This window comes from Nicotiana tomentosiformis, chromosome 11 (genome assembly GCF_000390325.3).
Source record: "Nicotiana tomentosiformis chromosome 11, ASM39032v3, whole genome shotgun sequence".
Classification (NCBI taxonomy): domain Eukaryota; kingdom Viridiplantae; phylum Streptophyta; class Magnoliopsida; order Solanales; family Solanaceae; genus Nicotiana; species Nicotiana tomentosiformis.
The window spans coordinates 79,406,689-79,432,344 of NC_090822.1; the positions used below are offsets into that span (position 1 = coordinate 79,406,689).

The window sequence follows — 25,656 nt, forward strand, 5'->3', positions numbered from 1 at the left end:
TAAGTCTTTTAAGCCGAAAGGGGGAAATAATAGCCATCTTTTAGACGCCATATGGGCCCAACCTAAAAGGGCCTAAGGGCCAATACATTTAGAGTTCGAGACCTTGTTCTCACTCAACTCGGACCTAAGGGTTCCACTATTTCGAATTCAAATAAAGCTGACTTGAATTTAGCTCAAAGATATGCCATAAAACCTTAAGGGATATGTTACTGTAAGTTCGAAAATTACCCATTACTTGACAAAAAAATCTAAGGGTTTGTTCTATTCTAAGTTCGAAACTTACTCGAACTTAGTTATAAAAACGATGAAGTCATTGCATCGATCAAGCCATCCAAAATCTCGAACATATTATTAAGCTCAGGGACTCGCCCTTGCATGCCTAAAAAACCTAAGGGTTTGTTTTAAGTTCGAGCTAGTGTTCACTCGATTACAGAGGCTGCAACAATAAAATTTTCACAAGGGAAAAGCACAAAACATGTTTGAACATAAAACTGAGAAGACATTCAAAAGAATTTTTCTATTATATATTGATAAAAAAGGTTATGTACAAGAGACCGATCAAGGTCTTACAAAAATAGAAACCAAGTCCTAACTACGGCCGGTTTCGAGCTCTTCTCCGGGAGCAACTTCTTCTTCAGGCCCCTCATCGGATCCGCCTCGACTGCCTTCTCCATCATCGTCTTCGTCTTAGAAGGAGGCAAGCTGCCTAGTTTTAGCTTCAAGCACCTTGGCTCGGGCTATCTCCTCGGAGAGGTCAGAACCTCGAACATGGATTTTATTGAGGGTTTCCCTCCGGGATTGACACTTTTCCGAGTCAATGATCCATCACTCTCGGTCAGAAACCTCCCTTAGCTACATTTGATCAGCCCCAGCATCGGCCCGGTACATGACAATTGACTTGTCCGCCAAGACCTTTGTCTTCTCGATCTCCACCTTGGCCTCAGCAAGCCCGATTTCAAGCTCCTCGATCCTCTTGGCTTGGGCCGAACTTTTCTCTTTGATGCCCCAAAGTTGAACCTCGGCCGATGACAGTTTGGCCAAGGTAGTTTCTTTTTCCGCAGCCAGGCGGTCCATATTCTCCTTCCACCGACCACAATCAACCTTGACCTGATCGACTTCTCCCCGAAGCAACTCAATTTTTTTGACCTTTTGCTGCAGCTAAGATAGTGAAGTATTAGCCTCCACAGTTGGGTCGAGTGCATACTCTATCAAAAGTATGGTTACCTGCTTATCTAGCTCAGCCTCTTCCTTACGAGCCTTGGCCAAATCCGCTTGAAGGTCCTTTATAGTTTCGTCATTTTGGCGACAAAGAAGCTTCAGAGCGTTCCTCTCCTCCGAGACCCTATGAAGATCGATTTCACACTGGCTAAGGTCAGCTCGAAACTTGGCAAAGGCCTGTACAAAAAAAAAAAAAAGGAAAACACAAGTCAGATTTAGAGAATAAAGAGTAAAGAAAAGAAGTGCAGTAACTAATTCTTACCCAAGATAAGAGACGTTGGGCCTCTTCTAAAATAATTAAAGCGTCACTGATATCAGAGGCATCATCGACTCCAGTAAAGCAATCCCAAAAGGGATCCCCTACACTAGAGCCTCCGCCTACATCAGGGGTCTTCAACTCTCGAGCCTCCCTTAGTGCTTCCTCAGAAAAAGTCGGAAGAGAAGGCAAGTGACCTGCTATCATGGTCCCAAGAAAATCGCTCGGGACACTCTGATCGATCTTCAGGGTCTCAGAACCGACCCCGCCCGATGTAGTTGCAGATGGCTGAGGAACAATCTCGACCTCTGATGATTCGGGATCCTCACCCGATTTCGTTTTGGAAGCCTCATCGACACGAGGCTTGATTTTAGTAGCCGCCATCGGCTAAAAAGGTTTGGTAACCTCGACGGCTTTCCTAGGTCAGACTGTTAGTGCCGAGGTATTTTCCTTTTCTTCCTCTTCTTCGTCTCTCAGTGTTTGGACTTGGGATCCTCGGGCTGCGAGGCACTCTTCCGCTTTTTGTCTTTCTCTGGCTTCGGAACCGGGGACTTAGTTTCTTCCTCGCCACTCGAGGGCCTCAAAATGGCATCTTTGGCCAGGCCTGCATGAAATAAAATTAGTGATGAATGAAATACAAAAAGTATTTTAGAACATGAAAAAGGAGGTCCTTACCATGGTTCTTGGCCTCCCATCTGTCCCTTGCCAAATCACGCCATGTGCGTTCGGCATAAGTGGAAGTTGAGGCTAAATTCTGAACCCAATCTTCGAGGTCAGGCACCGCTTGAGGCATTCAAGGAATAGCTACATGTTGAAAGGGGATATTAGGCGAAGTCGAAGAAGGTACGAAGAACAAAGTTTAAAATATCACTTGCGGTCGAAGTTCCACTCCTCAGGGAACGACATATTCTCCTCCGGGATAATGTCGCGGGTCCTCACCCGTATAAAACGGCTCATCCAACCCCGATCCTTGTCATTGTCGATGCTCGAGAACAAGGCCTTCGTTGCCCGCCATTGGAGCCTGATTAGTCCTTGATAGATTCGAGGCCGGTACAACCGCATGAGGTGATTTAAAGTAAACTCCAGCACCTCGGCCTTGCTAGAAAAGAAGCGCAACATGATTACTATGCGCCATAAATAAGGGTGAATTTGGCCGAGGGTGACCTGATATCTTTTACAGAGATCAATAATCACTGGGTCGAGGGGACCCAATTTGAAGGGGTAAGTGTAAACACTTAGAAACCCCTCCACATAAGCGGTGATGCTCTCTTAAGGAGCAGGAATTTGCACCACGACCTTGGAACCCCAGTTGCAGTCCCTCTTCATGGCCTCGAGGTGGCTCTTCATTATCGAGCACATGTACATTGACACATGCTCGCATCGGCCCAGGATTTATGAAGGGTTTTCAACCTTGAAGTCGTATTTTAGAGTACACGGGCCGGGAACGTACTCGTGGGGATGTGGCTCCATCGGCACCTTATCGCTGGACGGCCGGGAAGACGAGCAAGAAGCTTTCTCCTTCTGCGGTATGGTCGATGAGGTTTTTGCCATTGGTATAAGTAAAGAAGGGCGGAGGAAGATTAAAAACTGGTGGTTTCGGTACTAACGAAGGTGGCTCTACAGACGGCGAAAAAGAGGAGATGAAAAGAGTGAGAAGACTTAGCGGTTTGATTAGAGCAAAAGTAAAGTTTGATTCAATGAAGGAGCGGATATTTATAGGCTCACGGCGACGGTTTGGTAGCGCTAGTGGCCGACCGCTAACTAACAGGCATTAATAATTTGGGGAACTGAACCGACGGGACGTTTCAGTCACATCTGTCGCATACATCATGAGGACGACGTCACGATCGAGGTTTCAGAAAATCGAGGCTTAAACTGTTTCTTATTATTTTATTCCAAGAAACGCGCGGATTATCTGTATACGGTCAAAATCGGGCATGCCTGATTTTATAGGCACGAGGAGCTGCCTCGAGAATAAGCTCATAATAGACCAGGCTTGAGCTCAATGGCAGAGTATGGATCATGAAGATCGAAGTACTCGCTGAAGATCGAGACCGAGCATCATAACGGAATGGAGAGATATTAGCAACCGATCGAATATCTCGGCAAAAATCCCGAAACATATCGAATCAAGCGGTTATTGACACCAATCATGGGATTTGTTTCCGTTATTATAATTGTACCTTATTTAGGATTCTTCTACTATATAAAGAGGGACCCATTCATTTGTAAGGGGATTTGACTAAGAAGAATATACACAAACTCTGCTCTCTATTTCACTTGCTATCCATTACTGTTCATCATTGTTTATTTTCTGTTCTTCACTGTTCTTGTTACCCAACCTCGAGACCATATCGAATCGAGGTCGAAAGCACTGCTAGAATATTGGTTTGATTTATTTTATTATTCAGATTATCTATTCAATTCCTTGTTTATCAATTGGTATTGGATTAAATCACGTATTTTTAAAACTACTAAATAAGTTTAATTGTTACTCGAATTTTAGGGTAAACAATACTAAAAGAAGCTGTTATATGTATAAGCAACTACAAATTGAAACAGTGATTATGATATCTCATAGGTAGGAGTGAAGTAGCAGAAACAACAGCAGCAGCAGTGCCTGAAGCAACTATAGTTTTTTCCATTATTTCTCAAGATCCACACATGCAAAGAAAGGCATTATGCAGATACTTTCAAAGGTCCCAATGGTCCCAACAGACCTCCTTTGTGGACTGAAAATTGGATTGCACGGTAAGTATAATCTTTCTACTAATTAATCTATGGGTATCAATAATTGTAGGTTTACTCATGTTACAAGATATTTGAATTATAGATATAGGACATTTGGAGACCCTCCATCACAAAGAGCAGCAGAATATTGCATTTTCTGTAGCTCATTTCTTTCCTATATTACATCTAAGAATAATCATATCTAATGATTACACTTTTCTTAAGATCGTCAGCACTACTTCAATTGTCAAAAATCCCAACTCTGCAATCCTCTGTACCTCACATGGTTTTGATCACAAAGCTCAATAAAAAATGCAGTATTTTTTATTCCCTATGAATGTATCAGCGGGAAGTGGTCAAGTGGCTAAAGAACATTGCCCGCCCATATAAAGTTTGCATAGCTTGTTATGATAATATTACTAATGCATTGGGAATAGCTAACCGTACAACGAATTTTCATTACATTACTATGTAATAAGATGATCCGAATATCAATATCACCACGCGGACACCATGTGACCTCCACACTTTACTATAAATAGGCTTCTGTTACTTCTGAGACTTTTGCTGATGTACTGGCTTGGAGTTTTTGAACAATGTTAATACTATATGCGCAAGAATTTACAAAGGTATAAATTTTATTGTGCAACCTCATGTGTACTTGCATAGGGTGCTGAGAATGGTAAGTTTGTCTCGAGACTTTATAATTGGTAAGATTTAATAGCAAACTTTTCAGTTTCATTCACAGATTATCTTAATTAATAAAACTGGTTAAGTGTTATGCAGGTAGTGTAGGAATAGGTAATCTCGTCTGGATAAGGAGATTTTAGTAGCGACGGGCTAAAAAGGCAGAGTTTTAACCAAGGCAAACAATGGTATGGCAAGTGTAAAATAGGCAACCACTCCTTCACCAAAAGTGAATTGTTGTGACAGTTAGGAGCACAATATGAAGACCGAAGGAGCAAACTGACAATGGAGGACGGCTTAGATTTTATGGTGCTTATAAGCTTCAAGATCATACTTCTTTTTCAATTTTGTGACCATTTAATGGTTGGGAACCAGCTCAAGTAGTCATAACTCTACTGTTAGAGAATGGTATTGTCTTTTTTAAGTTGATAAGAAAGCAGTTGTTTTAAACAGAGGCCGTCATTGTTAAGCCTAATAGTCTATTATCAAGAGAATGAAAGTTAAATAAGGAGAAGTTGAAAAGAAAATAGGGAGAAAGTGACAAAAGAATTATCAAGAAAGAAGAATCGTCCAGAAGGAAGGAAGAAGAAATGCCGAGAAGGAAGAAGAATTGTTAAGAAGGAGCAGAGCAAGTACATGTTGTATTCTGGTCATGAAACTAGTAAATTGTTCATGCATCCTCTTGTCCACTTCTAGATGGATCCTCTTGTCTACTTCTACATTTGCGTGTTCACGCTCCTCTGCCAACTTCCTTTCCAACTCAAATTTCATATTTCTTTTCAACTCAGCGGCGTTCTTCTTGCAACTTCCTATCCATCTCGGTTTGTATCTCTTGACGCATAATTTTGATAGCGGAAGACACACTGGACTCTATGTTTGCCTACTACATGTTACTCTTTTAAAGAGGCTTCTTTTCGTATCCTTTTCTACGAACATAGCATGTTCTCTCACCAAGAACGGAGGATAAAATCTCATCTGAGTTGAGCTTTCCATGCTCTAAAAAGCCTTTGCATAATGCTAATTACAAAGCCTTGAAACCTATGCTCTCGCAGCCTGCTGCAAACTTCAAATTTATCCTGATAATAAATGTAACATTATATTCGATATCCTAACCACATAAAAAAAAAGTACAAATGAAACTTTATATCTTATATGAACTTCAACTATAGAGAAGCAGTAATTTTAAGAAGTACCAAGATTCCTGAAAAAGCCTATTATCACATCATTGTATAACTGATAGCAGTTGATATGTGATTCCAAAATATGGCACAACCATAACTCATTGGTGATTACTGAAACACTTTGTAAAGTGAAGGTTAAGATGTGTCACGAGATCACATAGGACAGAATTCTGTACAGCCAAGTATCAAGCCATGATGGGCTAAATACGGAACATTAGAAGTGGCAGGAGTAATTACTAAGATGTATCAGTTCTGTAACGTCTCTTCCAAATGACTTTTCTGGTTCACATAAACAGGATCAACTTTTTCTTATTTTTTTTAAAAACTAAATTAGTGGTATCTGCGGAATGGAAAGGGAAATGGAGAACACAAAGTGGAAGCCGATACTTTCTCCTTTTTTTAATCAGATGGGAGCCAATACTTTCTACAGAAGTAATAACTTGAAAGTAATTTATTACCTCGATCTTCAACCACATTGATTCTCCGTGTTTCAGAACTATTTTTTTTCAATTTCTATCTTGGAACGAGATAGTGCTCTTCATGATCAAACAGCAGTAATTAACAACATCTCTAGCCCCATCACCTACTGCTCTATCAATATCATCTGGAATCATAATTTTAATTTTGCCACCATACTTAGTTTTTATATCTAAACTTTTAGATTTGTATTTTCCTCTTCTTCTTTTTTTATTGCTGGAAAAAACTGAAAAGTAAAAAGATAATATTGTTCATTAGTAGTTCCTCACAATAAGTAAAAATAATTTTCACAAAACACAAAAAAATAGAAAACTAACTTGCACAATTTTCAGCCTCTGAAGAGCGATGCACAGTTTCTTCTTCATTTCGTGATGATTGTGTTTCTAAAGAAGATCTTTGGAGAGAGTTACTAGATACTCGTCCGGTCTATAAAGGTCCTTGACTCAGGTTACATGGTTGTCCTATCTCTACAGATGTACCAGATACTCGTCCGGTCTGTGTGTATGGCTGAGACGTCGCTCCAAAATTGCCACGTCCTTGAAAGTTTTCACGACCACAGCTCGTCCCACCTCTCCCACTTTTTCCTCGTCCAGTTCCTTTCATTTCCTACAACATCACAAAAAAAATGATTGATCAGACTAGAGAAAATATTATTTCAAATAGCAGGGAATGAAAATCAATTAATTGATTAAATGTTGCAGTAAAGCACTAATTTTACTTCACCACTGATTCTGTTATGAAATTAAAGCTTCAAACATTACGAATTAATTTTATTCAGTCTAATTAGGACAAAAATACAGAGAACTTTTCAAAATAAGATGTAGACATAAAGCTACAAGCATCACAAACTAATTTCATTGTAAGTCTAATACGGACAAACATACAGGGAACTTTCAAAATAAGATATAAACATAAAGCTTCAAGCATCAAGAACTAATTTCATTGTTAGTTTAATATGGACAAAAATAAAGAGAATTTTCAAAATATGATGTAACATCTATATCATCAGTCTTTTGCTTCTTCGTCTTCAAAAGGATGTATCAGTGTCCTCCCCACCATCATCATCAAATAACTCTTCTTCTCTATCTTCACTCTCTGATATTTCAATATGATTGTCATTAATGAAATCATCTTCCTCATTATGCACATTGTTTTGAGCTTGCGTACTTGCATGATCGTAGTTAATACTTTGTGGTTCAATATTATCCCTATGTAGAGACACCTCAATAATATTTTCTTGGTCATTGGTGCACGAAGTATTAAATTCAGCTTACTCTTGTTGATAAACCACTTCATTCAGTAATTGTTCATCTTCAATTTCTACACAATTATCATCATTATCAGGCATTTTGAAAATGTCGTGAGGATTTGTCTTCACAACAACAAGCCAATCATTATCGACCATGTCGTCTAAGTAAAAAACTTGTTCCGACTGAGATGCCAACATAAATGGCTCATTTGTATTAAAGGCACACCGAATATTCACACTTGTGAAGCCATATCTGTCAATCTTATATCATTTTCCTAAGCGAGCCACATCCCACCAATGACACTTGAATAAGTACACTTTTCTGTTTTCCACATAAGATAACTCATAAATGTCCTTTAATACACCATAATACTCTGTATAAGAGTATGAATCATCTCCTCTCACAAGAACACCACTATTCTGCGTTTTTCTTCTCAATGCAAGCTCTTTTGTATGGAATCTAAATCCATTCACCATAAATGTTGAATATCAATGTACTAATAGTGTAGGACCGATGGCTAAGCTTATGAGCTCATCATTTGTGCGTCCTTATAATGGTAGTACAAATATCTACAAAGACGAACAACATTGTTATGACCAATAATATGATGGGATGATTAAACTAATATCAATATTATCATTTAAGTAGACACCTACACGTGCGCGAAACCAATCAAGAAATGCATTTTTATGAGCTTTCATTGAACTTTGGCTTTCAATATATTCCCTACATTTTAAGTTAGTTAAGATAATTCGGATTATCTCAATGTGAAACTATCTTATAGTTAATAAGAGACTTACTCCATGAAATGCGAAATCTCTTCACAATTTTGAAGCATATACATACATGCTTGTTTAAACTCATCATGAGATAGCCTGATGCCTTCTGAGGCACCTTTTGTTTGTCCACTTTTTTTAAAGATAGACATCTCATCATTTGATGCAGATCCATCGTCATTCCTAGTTGGTTTATTGAACTTGGTTGAGATATTCTTCAAGTATCGTAAGCAAAATGTAAGGCTTTCCTCTGCCAAATAACCTTCTGCAATTGAACCTTCTGGACGATTTTTGTTGCGAACATATGACTTAAGTGTCATAACCCGAAATTCCCACCTTCAAACCGTGATGGCGCCTAATATTTCACTTGCTAGGCAAGCCAATGTTAGAATAATATTATTTATTTTAAAATAATTTTTAAATGTATTAATAATAAGAAAATAAATACGGAACCAATTTTGAAATAATTCATAATAATAACAGTGCCTAAATACCATCCCAGAATTAGTATCACAAGTACACGAGCTTCTAGAATAAATACAATTAAAGGTCTGAATAAAGTAAAGTTGTCTGGAAATGAACAGACAACTAAAGTGAAATAGACGGGGACTTCAGAACTGCGGACGCCATGCAGTTATACCTCAAGTCTCCTCCGAGTAGCTGAAATCCGAGCAAAACTATGGCACGTCGTTGGGACCAACTCCAAAATCTGCATAAGAAGTGCAGAGTGTAGTATCAGTACAACCGACCCCATGTACTGGTAAGTGCTGAGCCTAACCTCGACGAAGTAGTGACGAGGCTAAGGCGGTTCACTTACTTTAACCTGTACGCAATATTAGTAACAACAACAATAATAGGAATAAATCAAGTAATTCATTTATAATAATTGAAGGCAACTCAGCAGTCATAACCAATTATCATTTCCATTATTTTTGTTGCAGCGTGCAACCCACTCTCACAATGTATCCACATTCAGTTGTGTTGCGGCGAGCAACCCGCTCCTCCAACATATTCATTTTAATCAAGTCTGTTGCGGCATGCAACCTGATCCTCCAATATTAACTTTTTAACAAGTCTGTTGTGGCGTGCAACCCGATCCTCCAATATTAACTTTTTATCAAATCTGTTGCGGTGTGCAACCCGATCCTCCAATATTGACTTTTAATAAGTCTGTTGCGGCGTGCAACCCGATCCTCCAATATTGACTTTTAATAAGCCTGTTGCGGCGTGCAACCCGATCCTCCAATATTTTCATTTACCAATTCTTATAGAAAATATTTTTCCAATAAATATAACAATTAATATAAAATTACAATACAACAAGCATACAATAATTATGGTTTAATTATGAAGCAAATAATGACAAATAGTAAATTATTATGGAAATCAAGGAGCAAATAGGCAGTTTAATATTTAATATGCTAAATGTCAAATAACAATTAAGGCACATAATTCAAATAGCATGTAACAATTAATGCAGGGATTCAAGAATTTATATTTGCAAAGAATAAGTGAGAAACAATTCTTATAATAATTAATTTATGATTAAAAATAATTTATGATTTTTCAAGTAAGCAGACAAACAATTAATTTGACGATGTATAGACACTCGTCACCTCGCCTATACGTCGTTTACATGCAATTCATATAACAAACAATTTAAAGGCTCTATTCCCTCAAGTCAAGGTTAACCCAGATACTTACCTCGCTTTGTAAACTCCAATCAATTATTCAACCACAGCTTTCCCTTTTAAATTTGCCTCTGAAAGCTTCAAATCTATTTACAAACAATTCGATATATTCAATACGAATCATAGGAATTAATTCCATATGAATTTACAAATTTTCCTGATAAAAATTCAAAATTCATTAAAATATTCTGCAGTGGGACCCACATCTCAAATCCCGGAAAAACTCACGAACTCCGAACACTCGTTCTGATACGAGTTCAACCATACCAAATTTATCCAATTCCGATATCAAATGGGCCTTCAAATCTTCCATCTAAATCTGAAATAAATGATGAATATAGACATGGATTTGTGAAATATAATCACTTTATGATAAAGAACACTTACCCAATACAAAGTCGTGAAAATTCCCTTTGAAATCGCCCAAATCCGAGACTTAAAACTCAAAAATGAGTAAAAATGGCCAAGATCCGATTTTATGTAATCTGCCCAGCATTTTCGCATCTGCGGTGCCTGGGCTCGCACATGCGAGCTCGCATCTGCGAAAAAGGGCTGCCAGGCGAGGTTCGCATCTGCAGACAAAATGTCGCACTTGCGACGTCCGCATCTGCGCACAAGGACGGCACCTGCGAAGGCCGCATCTGCGATGGAAGTCTCTCTTCTGCGAGCTCGCACCTGCGGTCAAAAATCCGCAGGTGCGATTATAACAGAAGGCAGAAATACAGATTTTGCTTAAGTCCAATTCTTGATCCGATTTCAATCCGTTTTACTCTCGGGATACTCTGGACCCCGTACGAATATACCTACAAGTCCAATAACATAATACGGACTTACTCGGGGTCTCGTATAACGTCAAACAACGTTTAAATTATAATTCACACCCCGATTCAAACTTTGAGTTTTAAACCTTTAAATTTACAAATCTCGTGTCAAAACATATTTAATAAATTCAGAATGACTTCAAATTTGGCACAAAAGTCATAAATGACATAACGGAACTGTTCAAATTTCCAGAATCAGATTCCGGCTCCGATATCAAAAAGTCAACCCCGTGGTCAAACTTGGAATATTTAGCCTTTAAATTGCTAGTTCCGTTAAATGGTCATAACTTGAGCTAGGGACCTCCAAATTAAATTCCGGGCATACGCCGAAATCCCAAATCATGATACAAAGCTACCAAAACTGTCAAACACTGATTCGGGTCCATTTGCGAAAAAGTTGACGAAAGTCAACTCACTTGAATTTTACAGCTCTATTTCATATTTTAATTCATTTTTCACATAAAAACTTTCCAGAAAATTTTACAAACTGCGCACACAAGTTGAGGAATAATAAATGGTGCTTTTCGAGGTCTTAGAACATAAAATTACTTATTAAATTTAAAGATGATATTTTGGGTCATCACATTCTCCACCTCTAAAACAAACGTTCGTCCTCGAACGGAGTTAGAAAAAGTACCTGAGTTGGAGAAAAGGTGTGCATATTTACTCCGCATGTCTGACTCGGACTCCCAGGTAGATGCCTCTACCGGCAGACCTCTCCGTTGCACCTGAACTGAAGGATAACTCTTTGACCTCAACTGCCGGACCTGTCGGGCTAGAATAGCCACCGGCTCCTCCTCGTAAGTCAAATATTTGTCCAATTGGACTGAGCTGAAATCTAACACATGGGACGAATCACCATGATATTTCCGGAGCATAGACACATGGAACAACGGATGAACCGCTGATAAACTAGGTGGTAATGCAAGGCTGTAGGCTTTTTCACCCACCCTTTCAAGAATTTCAAAGGGTCCGATATACCTAGGGCTCAACTTGCCCTTCTTTCCGAACCTCATTACACCTTTCATAGGTGAAACCCGGAGCAATATTCTTTCTCCTACCATGAATGCAATAACAAGAATTTTACGGTCGGCATAACTCTTTTTCCTAGACTGAGCTGTGCGAAGTCGATCCTGAATAATCTTTACCTTATCCAAGGCATCCTGTACCAAATCGGTACCCAACAACCGAGCCTCTCCCGGTTCAAACTAACCAACTGGCGATCGACATCGCCTTCCGTATAATGCCTCATATAGAGCCATCTGAATGCTCGACTGGTAGCTATTATTATAAGCAAACTCCGCAAGTGGAAAGAAATGATCCCAAGAACCTCCAAAGTCTATAACACAAGCGCAGAGCATATCTTCCAATATCTGAATAGTGTGCTCTGACTGTCCGTCTGTCTGTGGATGAAATGTTGTACTCAACTCCACCTGCGTGCCTAACACGACGTGCAGCCCACCAAAAATGTGAGGTAAACTGTGTACCTCGATCTGAAATAATAGACACGCGCACACCGTGAAGGTGGACAATCTCATGAATATAAATTTCAGCTAACCTTTCTGAAGAATAGGTAACTGTCACTGGAATGAAATGTGCTGACTTGGTCAGCCTGTTCATAATGACCCAAACTGAGTCAAATTTTCTCTGAGTCCGTGGGAGCCCAACAATATAATCCATAGTGATACACTCCCACTTCCACTTAGGAATTTCTAACTTCTGAAGTAAAACACCAGGCCTCTGATGCTCGTACTTAACTTGCTGACAATTCAGACACCGAGCTACGTATGCAACTATATCCTTTTTCATTCTCCTCCACCAATAATGTTTCCGCAAATCTTGATACATTTTAGCGGTACCTGGATGAATAGAATACTTGGAACTGTGTGCTTCTTTAAGAATTAATTCACGAAGCCCATCCACATTTGGCACACAAATACGACCCTGCATTCGTAGAACCCCATCTTCCCCCATAGCAACCTGTTTGGCATCACCGTGCCACACCGTGTCCTTGAGGACAAGTAAGTGAGGATCATCATACTGCCTTTCTCTGATGCGCTCATATAAAGAAGACCGAGCGACTGTGCAAGCTAGAACCCGACTGGGTTCTGAAATATCTAACCTCATGAACTGATTAGCCAAAGTCTGAACATCTACAGCTAATGGCCTCTCACCAACCGGAATATACGCAAGACTGCCCATACTCACAGCCTTCCTACTCAAGGCATCGGCCACCACATTGGCCTTTCCGGGGTGATACAAAATGGTGATATCATAGTCTTTCAACAACTACATCCATCTTCTTTGACTCAAATTAAGATCTTTTTATTTGAACAGATACTGAAGGCTACGATGATCAATAAATACCTCACACGAGACACCGTGGAAGTAATGCCTCCAAGTCTTCAGCGCATGAACAATGGCTGCCAATTCTAGGTCATGAACAAGATAATTCTTCTCGTGAACTTTTAACTGACGCGGCGCATATGTAATTACCTTGACATCTTGCATTAATACTGCACCAAGCCCAATGTGAGATGCGTCACAATATACCGTATACGATCCTGAGCCTGTGGGTAATACCAATACTGGCGCCGTAGTCAAAGCAGTCTTGAGCTTCTGAAAGCTCAACTCACACTCGTCTGACCATCTGAATGGGATACCTTTCTGGGTTAGTCTGGTCAATGTGCTTGCTATATATGAAAACCCTTCCACGAACCGACGATAATAACCTGCTAAACCCAAGAAACTCTGGATCTCTGTAACTGAAATAGGTCTAGGCCAATTCTGAACAGCCTCAATCTTCTTAGGATCCATCTTTATGCCTTTTGTCGATACAACATGTCCCAAAAAGGCAACTGAGTCTAACCAAACCTCACATTTTGAAAATTTGGCATATAACTGATTATTCTTCAAGGTGTGAAGCATACTTCGAAGATGCCGCTCATGCTCCTCTCGACTGCTAGAGTAAATCAAGATATCATCAATGAATACAACCACAAAAGAATCCAAATAAGGCTTGAACACCCGATTCATCAAATCCATAAATGCTGCTGGAGCATTTGTCAACCCAAATGACATCACTAGGAACTCGTAATGCCCATACCGAGTTCGAAAAGCTGTCTTAGGGACATTAGATGCCCTAATCTTCAACTGATGGTAACCAGATCTCAAATCAATTTTCGAAAATACCTTGGCACCCTGAAGCTGATTAAATAAGTCATCAATTCTTGGCAGCGGATATTTGTTTTTGAGAGTGGCCTTGTTCAACTGCCGATAGTCTATACACATCTGCATCGAGCCATCTTTCTTCTTTACAAATAATACTGGTGCACCCCAGGGCGAGACACTGGGTCTAATGAATCCTTGATCAAGCAAGTCTTGCAACTGCTCTTTCAATTCTTTCAACTCTGGCAGGGCCATACGGTATGGTGGAATAAAGATGGGCTGAGTGCCTGGAGCCAAATCAATACAGAAGTCAATATCTCTGTCGGGTGGCATCCCCGACAGATCTGCGGGAAATACTTCTGAAAATTCACGAACAACTGGTACTGAGTCCATAGAAGGGACATCCACACTTGGATCGCGAATATAAGCCAAATAGGCTAGACATCCTTTCTCTACCATATGTCGAGCTTTCATATAAGGAATAACTCTGCTGGTAGAATGGCCAGGAGTTCCTTTTCACTCTAATCGAGGTAACCCCTACATAGCTAGGGTCACTATCTTGGCATGATAGTCCAATATAGCATGATAAGGAGACAGCCAATCCATACCCAAGATGACATCAAAATCTACCATATCAAGAAGTAGAAGATCCACACTAGTTTCAAGATTACCAATTGTAACCACACACGAATGGTAGACATGATCTACTACAACAGAGTCTCCCACCGGTGTAGATACACATACAGAAGCACTTAGAGAATCACAAGGCACAACCAAATATGAAGCAAAATAGGAGGACACATAGGAATAAGTAGATCCTGGATCAAATAGAACTGAAGCATCTCTATGGCAAACTGGAATAATACATGTGATCACAGCATCAGATGACTCGGCCTCAGGCCTAGCAGGAAAAGCATAAAATCGGGGCTGAGCCCCACCACTCTGAACTACATCTCTGGGACGGCCTCTAATTGGCTGGCCTCCACCTCTAACGTTCTGACCTCCACCTCTAATGGCCTGACCTCCACCTCTAATGGCCTGACCTCCACCTCTAACTGCCTGACCCCTACCTCTAGCTGGCTGAGCAGGCGGTGAAGCAACCGGTGCTAGTATGATGGCACGGGAATCTTGCCGAGATCTGTTACTCGCCAATCTAGGGCAATAGCTCCTGATGTGACCAATGTTCCCACACTCATAACACCCATCCTGATGCTATGTCTGCTGAAGTTGAAGCTGACCCAGATGGGCCGGATAACCAATTTAGTAACTCTGGAGTGGTGGTGCACTGATAGGAGCTGAATGTGCACTGAATACTAGCTGCCCAGAGTAAGGCATAATAGGATCGTGACTCCCTGAAGCATCGGGAGATACATGAAGTGCTGAATGAAACGGTCTGGGAGGATGACCCCTACCAAAATTACCCCGGCCTCCAGATGAGGCACCACTGTAACCACCGAACTGACGAGGCCTCTTATCGGACCTCTGTCCTCTTTCCTGTGCAAGAACCATCTCGATCCTCCTTGTGACATTAGCAGCCGCCTGAAAAGAAATCTCACCTCTGGTCTCCTTGGCCATCTGAAGTCTGATAGGGTGTGTGAGTCCCTCAATGAACCTCCTCACTCTCTCTCCCTCCGTAGGTAGTAAAGGGAGAGCATGATGGGCCAAATCCACAAAATGAGACCATACTGAGTAACAGTCATACTGCCCTGCTTTAGACGCTCGAATTGCTTGCGAAATTCCTCTCTCAGTGTGATAGGGAGGAACTTCTCCATAAATAGTTGAGAGAACTGCTCCCAGATAAGTGCAGGCGATCCGACTGGTCGGGTCAATGTGTAATCTCTCCACCACCTCTTGGCAGAACCCATCATCTGGAATACAGCAAAATCAACCCCATTGATCTCAACTATACCCATGTTTCGCAGCACCTCATGGCAGCGTTCAAGATAATCCTGTGGGTCCTCAGAAGGTGTACCACTAAAGTGAACTGAAAAGAGTTTAATGAACTTATCCAGTCTTAATAAGGCCTCCAAAGACATGGCGGGCCTATCACCTGTCTGTGCTGCAATAACTGGCTGAACTACCTCAACTGGCGGGGCTGCTGGAGCCTGATTAGCCATCTGCTCCGGGGCGGGAGTAGTGGGAGTTTGTGCTCCTCCCCCAGCCTGTGAGACGGGTGGTGCCACTGAAAATGTACCATTCTGGGCCACACCCTCCATAAGACTCACCAATCGGACTAGAGCATCCTGAAGCACTGGAGTGGCTATGAATCCTTCCGGGACCTGAACTGGTCCAACTGGTACATTCTGAACTGGGACCTCCTCCTGAAGGTCTATCTTAGGTTCTACAACAGGTGCAGCTGCTAGAGCTCTAGACTGAGCTCTAGCTCGGCCTCTACCTCGGCCTCTACCACGACCTCGACCTCTACCCCTAGCCAGAGTTACCACCGGGGGTTCTGGTCCCTGTCCATCGGTAGAAGTATTACGCGTTCTCACCCTCTACGAGAGAATAAGAGTAGAATGGTTCAATCGTCGATGATAGAATAAAATCGCATGACAGAAAAAGAAATAAGTGTTATTGTTCCTAAACTACATAGCCTCTGAGAGATAAGTACAGACGTCTTCGAACCGATCCTTCAGACTCTACTAAGCTTGCTCGTGACTCGTGATACCTATGTAACCTAAAGCTCTAATACCAACTGTCACGACCCGAAATTCCCACCTTCGGACCGTGATGGCGCCTAACATTTCACTTGCTAGGCAAGCCAACGTTAGAATAATATTATCCATTTTAAAATAATTTTTAAATGTATTAATAATAAGAAAACAAATGCCGAACCAATTTTGAAATAATCCATAATAATAACGGTGTCTAAATACCATCCCAGAATTAGTATCACAAGTGCACGAGCTTCTAGAATAAATACAATTAAAGGTCTGAATAAAGTAAAGTTATCTGGAAATGAACACACAACTAAAGTGAAATAGACGGGGACTTCAGAACTGCGGACGCCATGCAGTTATACCTCAAGTCTCCTCCGAGTAGCTGAAATCCGAGCAAAACTATGGCACGCCGCTGGGACCAACTCCAAAATCTGCACAAGAAGTGCAGAGTGTAGTATCAGTACAATCGACCCCATGTACTGGTAAGTGCTGAGCCTAATCTCGACGAAGTAGTGACGAGGCTAAGGCGGTTCACTTACATTAACCTGTACGCAATATTAGTAACAACAACAATAATAGGAATAAATTAGGTAATTCATTTATAATAATTGAAGGCAATTCAGCAGTCATAACCAATTATCATTTCCATTATTTTTGTTGCAGCGTGCAACCCGCTCTCACAATATATCCACATTCAGTTATGTTGCGGCGAGCAACCCGCTCCTCCAACATATTCATTTTAATCAAGTCTGTTGCGGCATGCAACCCGATCCTCCAATATTAACTCTTTAACAAGTCTGTTGTGGCGTGCAACCCGATCCTCCAATATTAACTTTTTATCAAATCTATTGCGGCGTGCAACCCGATCCTCCAATATTGACTTTTAATAAGTCTGTTGCGGCGTGCAACCCGATCCTCCAATATTGACTTTTAATAAGTCTGTTACGGCGTGCAACCCGATTCTCCAATATTGACTTTTTATAAGTCTGTTGCGGCGTGCAACCCGATCCTCCAATATTGACTTTTAATAAGTCTGTTGCGGCGCGCAACCCGATCTTCCAATATTTTTATTTACCAATTCTTATAAAAGAAATCTTCCCAATAAATGTAACAATTAATATAAAATTACAAGACAACAAGCATACAATAATTATGGTTTAATTATGAAGCAAACAATGACAAATAGCAAATTATTATGAAAATCAGGGAGCAAATAGGTAGTTTAATATTTAATATGCTAAATGTCAAATAACAATTAAGGCACATAATTCAAATAACATGTAACAGTTAATGCAGGAATTCGAGAATTCATATTTGCAAAGAATAAGTGAGAAACAATTATTATAATAATTAATTTATGATTTTTTAAGTAAGCAGGCAAACAATTAATTTGACGACGTATAGACACTCGTCACCTCACCAATATGTCGTTTACATGCAATTCACATAACAAACAATTTAAGTGTTCTATTCCCTCAAATTAAGGTTAACCCCGACACTTATCTCGCTTTGTAAATTCCAATCAATTATTCAACCACAGCTTTTCCTTTTAAATTTACCTCCGAAAGCTTCAAATCTATTCACAAACAATTCGATATATTCAATACGAATCATAGGAATTAATTCCATATGAATTTATAAATTTTCCGGATAAAAATTTGAAATTTATTAAAATATTCGGCAGTGGGACCCACGTCTCAAATCTCGAAAAAACTTGTGAAATCCGAACACCCGTTCCGATACGAGTTCAACCATACCAAATTTGTCCAATTCCAATATCAAATGGACCTTCAAATCTTAAATTTTTGTTTTTGGAAAGTTTTACAAAAATTTCAATTTATTCCATCTAAATCAGAAATAAATGATCAATATAGACATGGATATATGAAATATTATAACATTATGATAAAGAATACTTACCCAGTTCAAAGTCGTAAAAATCCCCCTTGAAATCACCCAAATCCGAGACTTAAAACTCAAAAATGAGTAAAAATGGCCAAGACCCGATTTTATGTATTATGCCCAGCATTTTCGCTTCTGCGGTGCCTGGGCTCGCACATGCGAGCTCGCATCTGCGAGAAAAATCTCGCATCTGCGAAAAGGGGCTGCCAGGCGAGATTCCGCATCTGCGGACAAAAAGTCATATCTGCGACATCCGCATCTGCGCACAAGGGCCGCACCTGCAAAGGCTGCATCTACGATAGAAGTCTCGCTTCTGTGAGCTCGCACCTGCGGTCAAAAAATCCGCAGGTGCGATTATAACAGAAGGCAGAAATACAGATTTTGCTTAAGTCCAATTCTTGATCTGATTTCAATCCGTTTCACTCTCGGGGTACTCGGGACCCTGTATGAATATACCTACAAGTCCAACAACATAATACGGACTTACTCGGGGTCTCGTATAACGTCAAACAACGCTGAAATTATAATTCACACCCTGAGTCAAACTTTGAGTTTTAAACCTTTAAATTTGCAAATCTCGTGCCAAAACATATTAAATAAATCCGGAATGACTTCAAATTTGGCACACAAGTCATAAATGACATAATGGAGCTGTTCAAATTTCCAAAATCAGATTCCGGCTCCGATATCAAAAAGTCAACCCCGTGGTCAAACTTGGAATATTTAGCCTTTAAATTGCTAGTTCCGTTAAATGATCATAACTTGAGCTAGGGACCTCCAAATTAAATTTCGGGCATACGTCTAAGTCCCAAATCACGATACGGAGCTACCGGAACTATCAAAATATTGATCCGGTTCTGTTTGCTAAAAATATTGACCAAAGTCAACTCACTTGAATTTTACAACTCTATTTTATATTTTAATTTATTTTTCACATGAAAACTTTCCAGAAAATTTTACAGACTGCGCACGCAAGTCGAGAAATAATAAATAATACTTTTTGAGGTCTTAGAATATAGAATTACTTATTAAATTTAAAGATGATATTTTGGGTCATCACATTAAGTGTTTGTAGATACTTATATAAAATGACTCATTAATATAGTGTGTCATTCTAAAACTATAGCATCAAAATTATTCAACAATAAATTACCTCTCCATAGGATACATATTCCGATATTGAGGTGGTCCACCAAGCTTTGCCTCACTTGGCAAGTGAATTGGCAAATGAACCATGACATCAAAGAACGCCGGAGGGAAAACATGTTGAAGTTTGGTCAAAATAATAGGAATTTCTACCTCTAGGATATCAAGATCTTCAATCGTCAAGCAGTTAGAGTATATGTTCTTGAAATATTTTCCTAAGGCTATAATTGGATCACACACTTTCTTGGGTAGCAAACCACTTATAGCTAATAGAAAAATATCTTGCAACAATACATGATGATCATGACATTCAATCCATGTATCTTTTTCTCCTGTACGTTGACACACCTTGAAATGTTTGAGGAAAAGGCATCAGGAACCTTCAGATTAGCTAAGAAACTGCATACCTTCAGTTTCTCTTCCGGGGACAATGCATAGCATGCTGTCGGTAACAAAATATTATTCCCATCCTCAATTAGATGCAACCTTTGTCTGATTTCAAGGTCCATTAAGTCATATCTACTTTTCAATGTATCTTTTATCTTTCCAACCATATTCATGACAATTGATATAATATTGTCAGACACATTTCTTTCGATGTGTATCACATCAAGGTTATATCATAACATAATACTCTTTCAATAAGGCAATTGGAAAAAGATACTTTTCTTCTTCCAATTGTAAGCATTGCTATGAAAATCACGCTTTCTCTTTTGTCCTTTACTAAAAGTTACATTACCCAAAGCTTGTAATTGCACAAGTGCTTCATCACCTCTTAAAGGGTTAGGTGCAACTCCCATTTCAACTTTCCCATCAAATAACGTCCTACTTCTCCTCCATGGATGGTCCATGGGAAGGAAGTGACGATGACCCATATAACACAACTTACTACGCAAGGAAGTCGATTGTGTATCTTTATGGCAACAAGGGCATGCAAGCTTGCCTTTAGTTGACCATCCTGAAAAATTTCCATATGCAGGAAAGTCATTGATCGTCCACATGATAGCCACACGCATCATAAAATTAGATTTTGAGTGTGCATCATAAGTCTCCACCCTGTCCCATAATTCTTTCAACTCTTCAACCATTGGTTGTAAATATACATCGATATCATTGCTTGGACACTTGGGGCCTAGAATAAGAAGTGTCATCATGAAATATATATTTTTCATGCAATCCCATGTTGGCAAGTTATACGTAGCTAGTATGACTGGCCAAATACTATGATTAGAACTCATGTTCCGATAAGGTTGGAACCCGTCACTCGCCAAACCTAATCGAACATTTCTTAACTCAGCTGAAAAGGTGGGATGTCTTGCATCAAAGGATTTATATGCTACTGAGTCAGACGGATATCGCAAGACACCATCATCCATACTTTTCTCCTTGTTCCACCTCATCTTTTTAGTTGATTCTCTTGCCATGTATAATCTTTGAAGCCTTGGTTTGATTGAAAAATGCGGCAAGATTTTATGAGCTACTTTCTTTACTCCGTGTTCTTTGGACTTCCATCTAGACTTACCACACTTAGGACATGCTTGGACATCGGTATAATCACGCCAATATAAAATACAATCTTTCTGACATGCATCTATTTTGGTGTATCCCAAGCCGAGGTCACAAAAAACTTTCTTTGCTTCATAGAAAAAAATTGGCACAAATGACCCCTCGGGAATAACTTCTCTAAAGAATCTCAACAATGCATCCATCCATATATTTCTCCAATGGTTAAGACACTTCAAGTGAAGTAGTTTAACAACAAAAGACAACTTTGAGACTTTTTTACAACCAGGATAAAGTTCCGTCTCAGCATCTTCTAACAATTTGTAGAACTTTGTTGCATGTACATTTGGCTTTTCATTGTCCACTGAATTATTACTATTATTATCCTTCACATTCGTATATCCACAAGCATCGTGAATCATTTGAGTAATATTATTCTCTTCAATGCTATCGTCTTGTGCTTCATCACTAACTGCAGTATTAGAAGTTTCAACTCTAACTAATACTTCTCCATGCAAGTCCCACACTTTATAAGAATCCCGAAACCCTTCCTCAATAAATCTCCTCTTACACCAACCCTTAGCTTGAATACGGTATTCATACACCCTTTACAAGGACACCGAATCATAGTGTTCACAGTTGGTTGACTGAATGCCCAATTAAGAAAATTATCTACTCCATCTCTATATCTTTGGTGGACTATATTCCTAATATTCAACCAACTTTTATCCAACATATCTATTTTAAAAAATAAATGAATGAATTAACTAATTAAAAGTGGAAGGATGATAATAATCAAAATATCTCTAATAACTAACATACCAAAGAAAGATGAACAAATCAAATCACTTATAAATAAAATAAGAAATATTGCAGCAATGTTTTCCTCTTACACACCTTTTGATTAACAAGAAAAATAAATAGTTTCATAAAAAGAATTTATACACTATCATATAATATAAACACTTTAATGATAAACAGATGTAACATATCTTACCCAACTAGACTCAAAGTGTCATGAATCTTATTTTTAGTTCAATTCAATCGTTTTAACCTGTAGTGCTTCTGTGAGCATGAGACTATACCTTCTGTGAGCATGAGACTACATATTGTTGATGAAAATAAGACTATATATAACAGATACTACGAAATAAGAAGCTTTAAGAATTCAAGAAAGACATTTAATAAAAAAAATCACAAATCATGAAGAGTAGTAAAGATCAGATAAAAATGAATATGAACAGAATCCATGAAGCTTCAAACTTTTCTAAAATAGGCTGGGGTTTGATGTCCTGAATAATAAGTTAAATATTTTTCTTAGAATACAACATCATAAATATTTTAGGTGGACAAAATAGCTTCGTCCGTATGGATTCTTGATAACAAATGTAGGACAAAAGGATTTAAAATAACCAGAAATAGAGTGCTCCTTTCAGACTTCATATCAAATGCAATAACAACATAACTATAGCAAGGACTGAAAATAATTCCCTTTCAAATCCTAAGAAGAGAAAATTACACTGCTGCGATATCAAAGTCGAGATCTAACTGGTAAGGGGACATAACTGAAAGAACCTACGAAGCTCATATAATAATTCAAACTAAATAGAATGCTGACATGTAAAAGGTCTCTCAAGAAGAAGATCTTAGCTTACCTAGGAAAAGAGATAGCTGAGATTTTGTCAAGACAGAGAATCGACAATAAAAATACCAAATATACTTCAACTGATTTTTTCTGTATGATTTTTTTGGTATTCCTGTAGATTATCAAATGGCTCAGAGAAATTCGAGATGAAATCTGAGAATACAAAAGTGAAAGTGCTGAAAAAATAATTATCCCTAACTGCATATTGAAACTTTTGTCTTATAGATTTATTATACAAAAATACCCAAATATAAATATATCTTATATAAATTTTATGGGGTTTTATTTAGATATGAGATAGTAACAAATAAGAAGGAAAGAATGCACGAAATCGATTAGGAACAGAAGTCGTTTCTTTGATTCTTCCTTCACGAAATCGATCGATTAGAAACTTCTTTCCCAAAAATAAAACGAAAAGATTAGGGATTTGAATATACCTGACAAATGAGATTAACATTTTGGTCTGAGGGGTTTTAATTTGGATGAAATTTTAGATGAAGATCTGATTTTTAGAGAGAGAGAGAGAGCGCCGATTCTAGAGAGAGTTTTGTACTCTTCTATTCTTTCACTAGCTTTGTGGGATTCTGTTCCAAACAAGTCTTAATTAGGATATTTAATTTTTATTTTTTTATTATTTTAAAAGTAAAAATTTAGGGTATAGGAGCGACCGAGTCGCTGCAAGAGAGTTTTAGCGGCAACTTTGCCAAAGTCGCCACAAATATTATGGAGCCAAAATTTTATTTCTAGCGGGACTGAAAATTTCAGCCATATCAGAGGTAACCTAAAATAAGTCTCTGCTTAAAATTATCCTTCTGCAACGACTTTAGATGTCGCTGCTAATATAGCTATTATAGCAACCTAGAGGGTCGCTGCTATATGTTGCCACTAATAATCTAATTTCTTGTAGTGACTCTCAAGCTAAATCATGAAATAAAGCATTTAAACGCGCAATATTAACTCAAGTAGTGCACTTAAAGCATGGAATATATGTAAGTCTACCCGGACAAATAAAAAAATCTAACATAAGTACGGACGCTCGTCACCTCGTACGTACGCAGCTCCCATAACACAAAGCATATACCATATAGAATACCTACAGGGATATTTCCTCTTACAAGATTAGACAAGAGACTTACCTCGCTTCGAAATATGATAACCGGCGCCAACATGCTCTAACACCTCAAAGCAATGCCGAACAAGCCGAAATTAGTCAAAGAACGTGCAAACTAGTCAAAATATACTTAAGAACCCATAATTTATCAATTAGAAGCAAATTCTCAACCCCGTAAGAAAGTCAACAAAAGTAAACCCCGGGCCAACGCACCAGATTTCGAAGTAGATTAAAAAATAAAATTACTCATAACTTATGTAGTCTATTTTCATAAAATGATCCAATTTCGTCCATGAATAGGCCCTCATATCAAGGATTTACCAAACTCAACCTTGGATAAAAATGATTACCAACAAAAATAATCACAAAAAAATATTAAAATAAAGGTTAGATACTTACCCCTTTCGAAATTGAGAAGAACATCGTGAAAATCACCTTAAACGGAGCTATAGAATTTAAAATATGCTCTAAATACTACAACGTTCAATTTGCAAATTTAAAATACTGTCCAGGTGATTTCATAATCATCGCCTTCGCGAAGAGAAATTTTTTGCATTGTCTTATCAACCCATAATTCCTTTTTTGCCTTCTCAGGACCCTCCTTGCGTTCGCGAAGAACATAAGTTTGCACCAGAAACCAGCAATCTCTCGTGATACAAAAATGGGCATAACTCTCTCATACGACCTCGGAATTCGACGATTCTTGTTGCTATGGTTCCGAAATCACGATATGAATCTAATGTTAAGTTAAAACACAATTTATAGGTTATTTTATTAATATGGTACCCTTTATTCCCAAAAATATAATTCTAAAATATCAATTAAGAGCGCGACACAACCCAAATCTATCTGAAACTCATCCGAATCTAACCAAAACTTGCGGACAAGTCAAAAATCATAGTATAAACATGCTGAAAGTTTTACATCATGAATCCGAACTCGTTAAGTCAAATATTTGATCGTGGTCTATTCAAATTCTTAAGCTTAACTCGTATGAAACTCAAGTGTCTGAATCACTTTTAAACATCTCATAATGGAACCAAATTTCACATACAAGTCCAATGTGACAACACGAACCTTCCCCAAGGCTCAGAATACCAAACGGGATCCAATAGACTCAAAGTCCACTCTATGTCAAACTAAGCCAATTCCAACACCTTCAAAATTCCAACTTTTGACAGCTATCCTCAAAATCACCTATGAACCTCAGAAATCAAATTCGGGTATATGGCCAAGTCCAAGATCACCATCCGGATCAATGGAACCATAATAATATTGATGTCACGACCCAGTTTTCCCTCTGTTGGGTATCGTGATGGCACATAGTCTTAGGGAATAGGCAAGCCTAACATTTACTGATTAACAACAACAATTAAATAATATCTAACAATTTTTGAAATGAAAATTTTTATAAAATTTAAAATTCCCAAAACC

General features: G+C 38.8%; 1 protein-coding gene and 1 long non-coding RNA gene across 4 annotated transcripts; both read right to left on the reverse strand.

Annotated features, from left to right (window-relative positions):
* Positions 1–5,573: 5,573 nt before the first annotated feature.
* LOC104120967 (uncharacterized) lies at positions 5,574–22,309 on the reverse strand. Of its 3 annotated transcripts, none has more exons than XR_001966834.3 (3): positions 6,867–7,167; positions 6,531–6,775; positions 5,574–5,967 (listed from the first exon to the last, which is right to left on the reverse strand). XR_001966834.3 is itself a non-coding variant. In XM_070188067.1 (3 exons), exons 1-2 carry the CDS (start codon positions 21,886–21,888, stop codon positions 20,602–20,604), a joined length of 1,101 nt encoding a protein of 366 aa, XP_070044168.1. In that variant the 5' UTR covers positions 21,889–22,309; the 3' UTR covers positions 5,574–5,967; positions 19,971–20,601. The 3 variants fall into 3 exon arrangements, 1 of the variants encoding a protein (XP_070044168.1); XR_011411875.1 differs by having other exon boundaries at positions 6,531–6,753; positions 6,846–7,167; XM_070188067.1 differs by lacking the exons at positions 6,531–6,775; positions 6,867–7,167 and adding exons at positions 19,971–21,041; positions 21,228–22,309.
* LOC138900703 (uncharacterized) lies at positions 17,042–23,692 on the reverse strand. Its single transcript, XR_011411876.1, has 3 exons — positions 23,549–23,692; positions 23,122–23,223; positions 17,042–17,346 (listed from the first exon to the last, which is right to left on the reverse strand). It is a non-coding gene; the product is annotated as an uncharacterized lncRNA (long non-coding RNA).
* Positions 23,693–25,656: the final 1,964 nt, after the last annotated feature.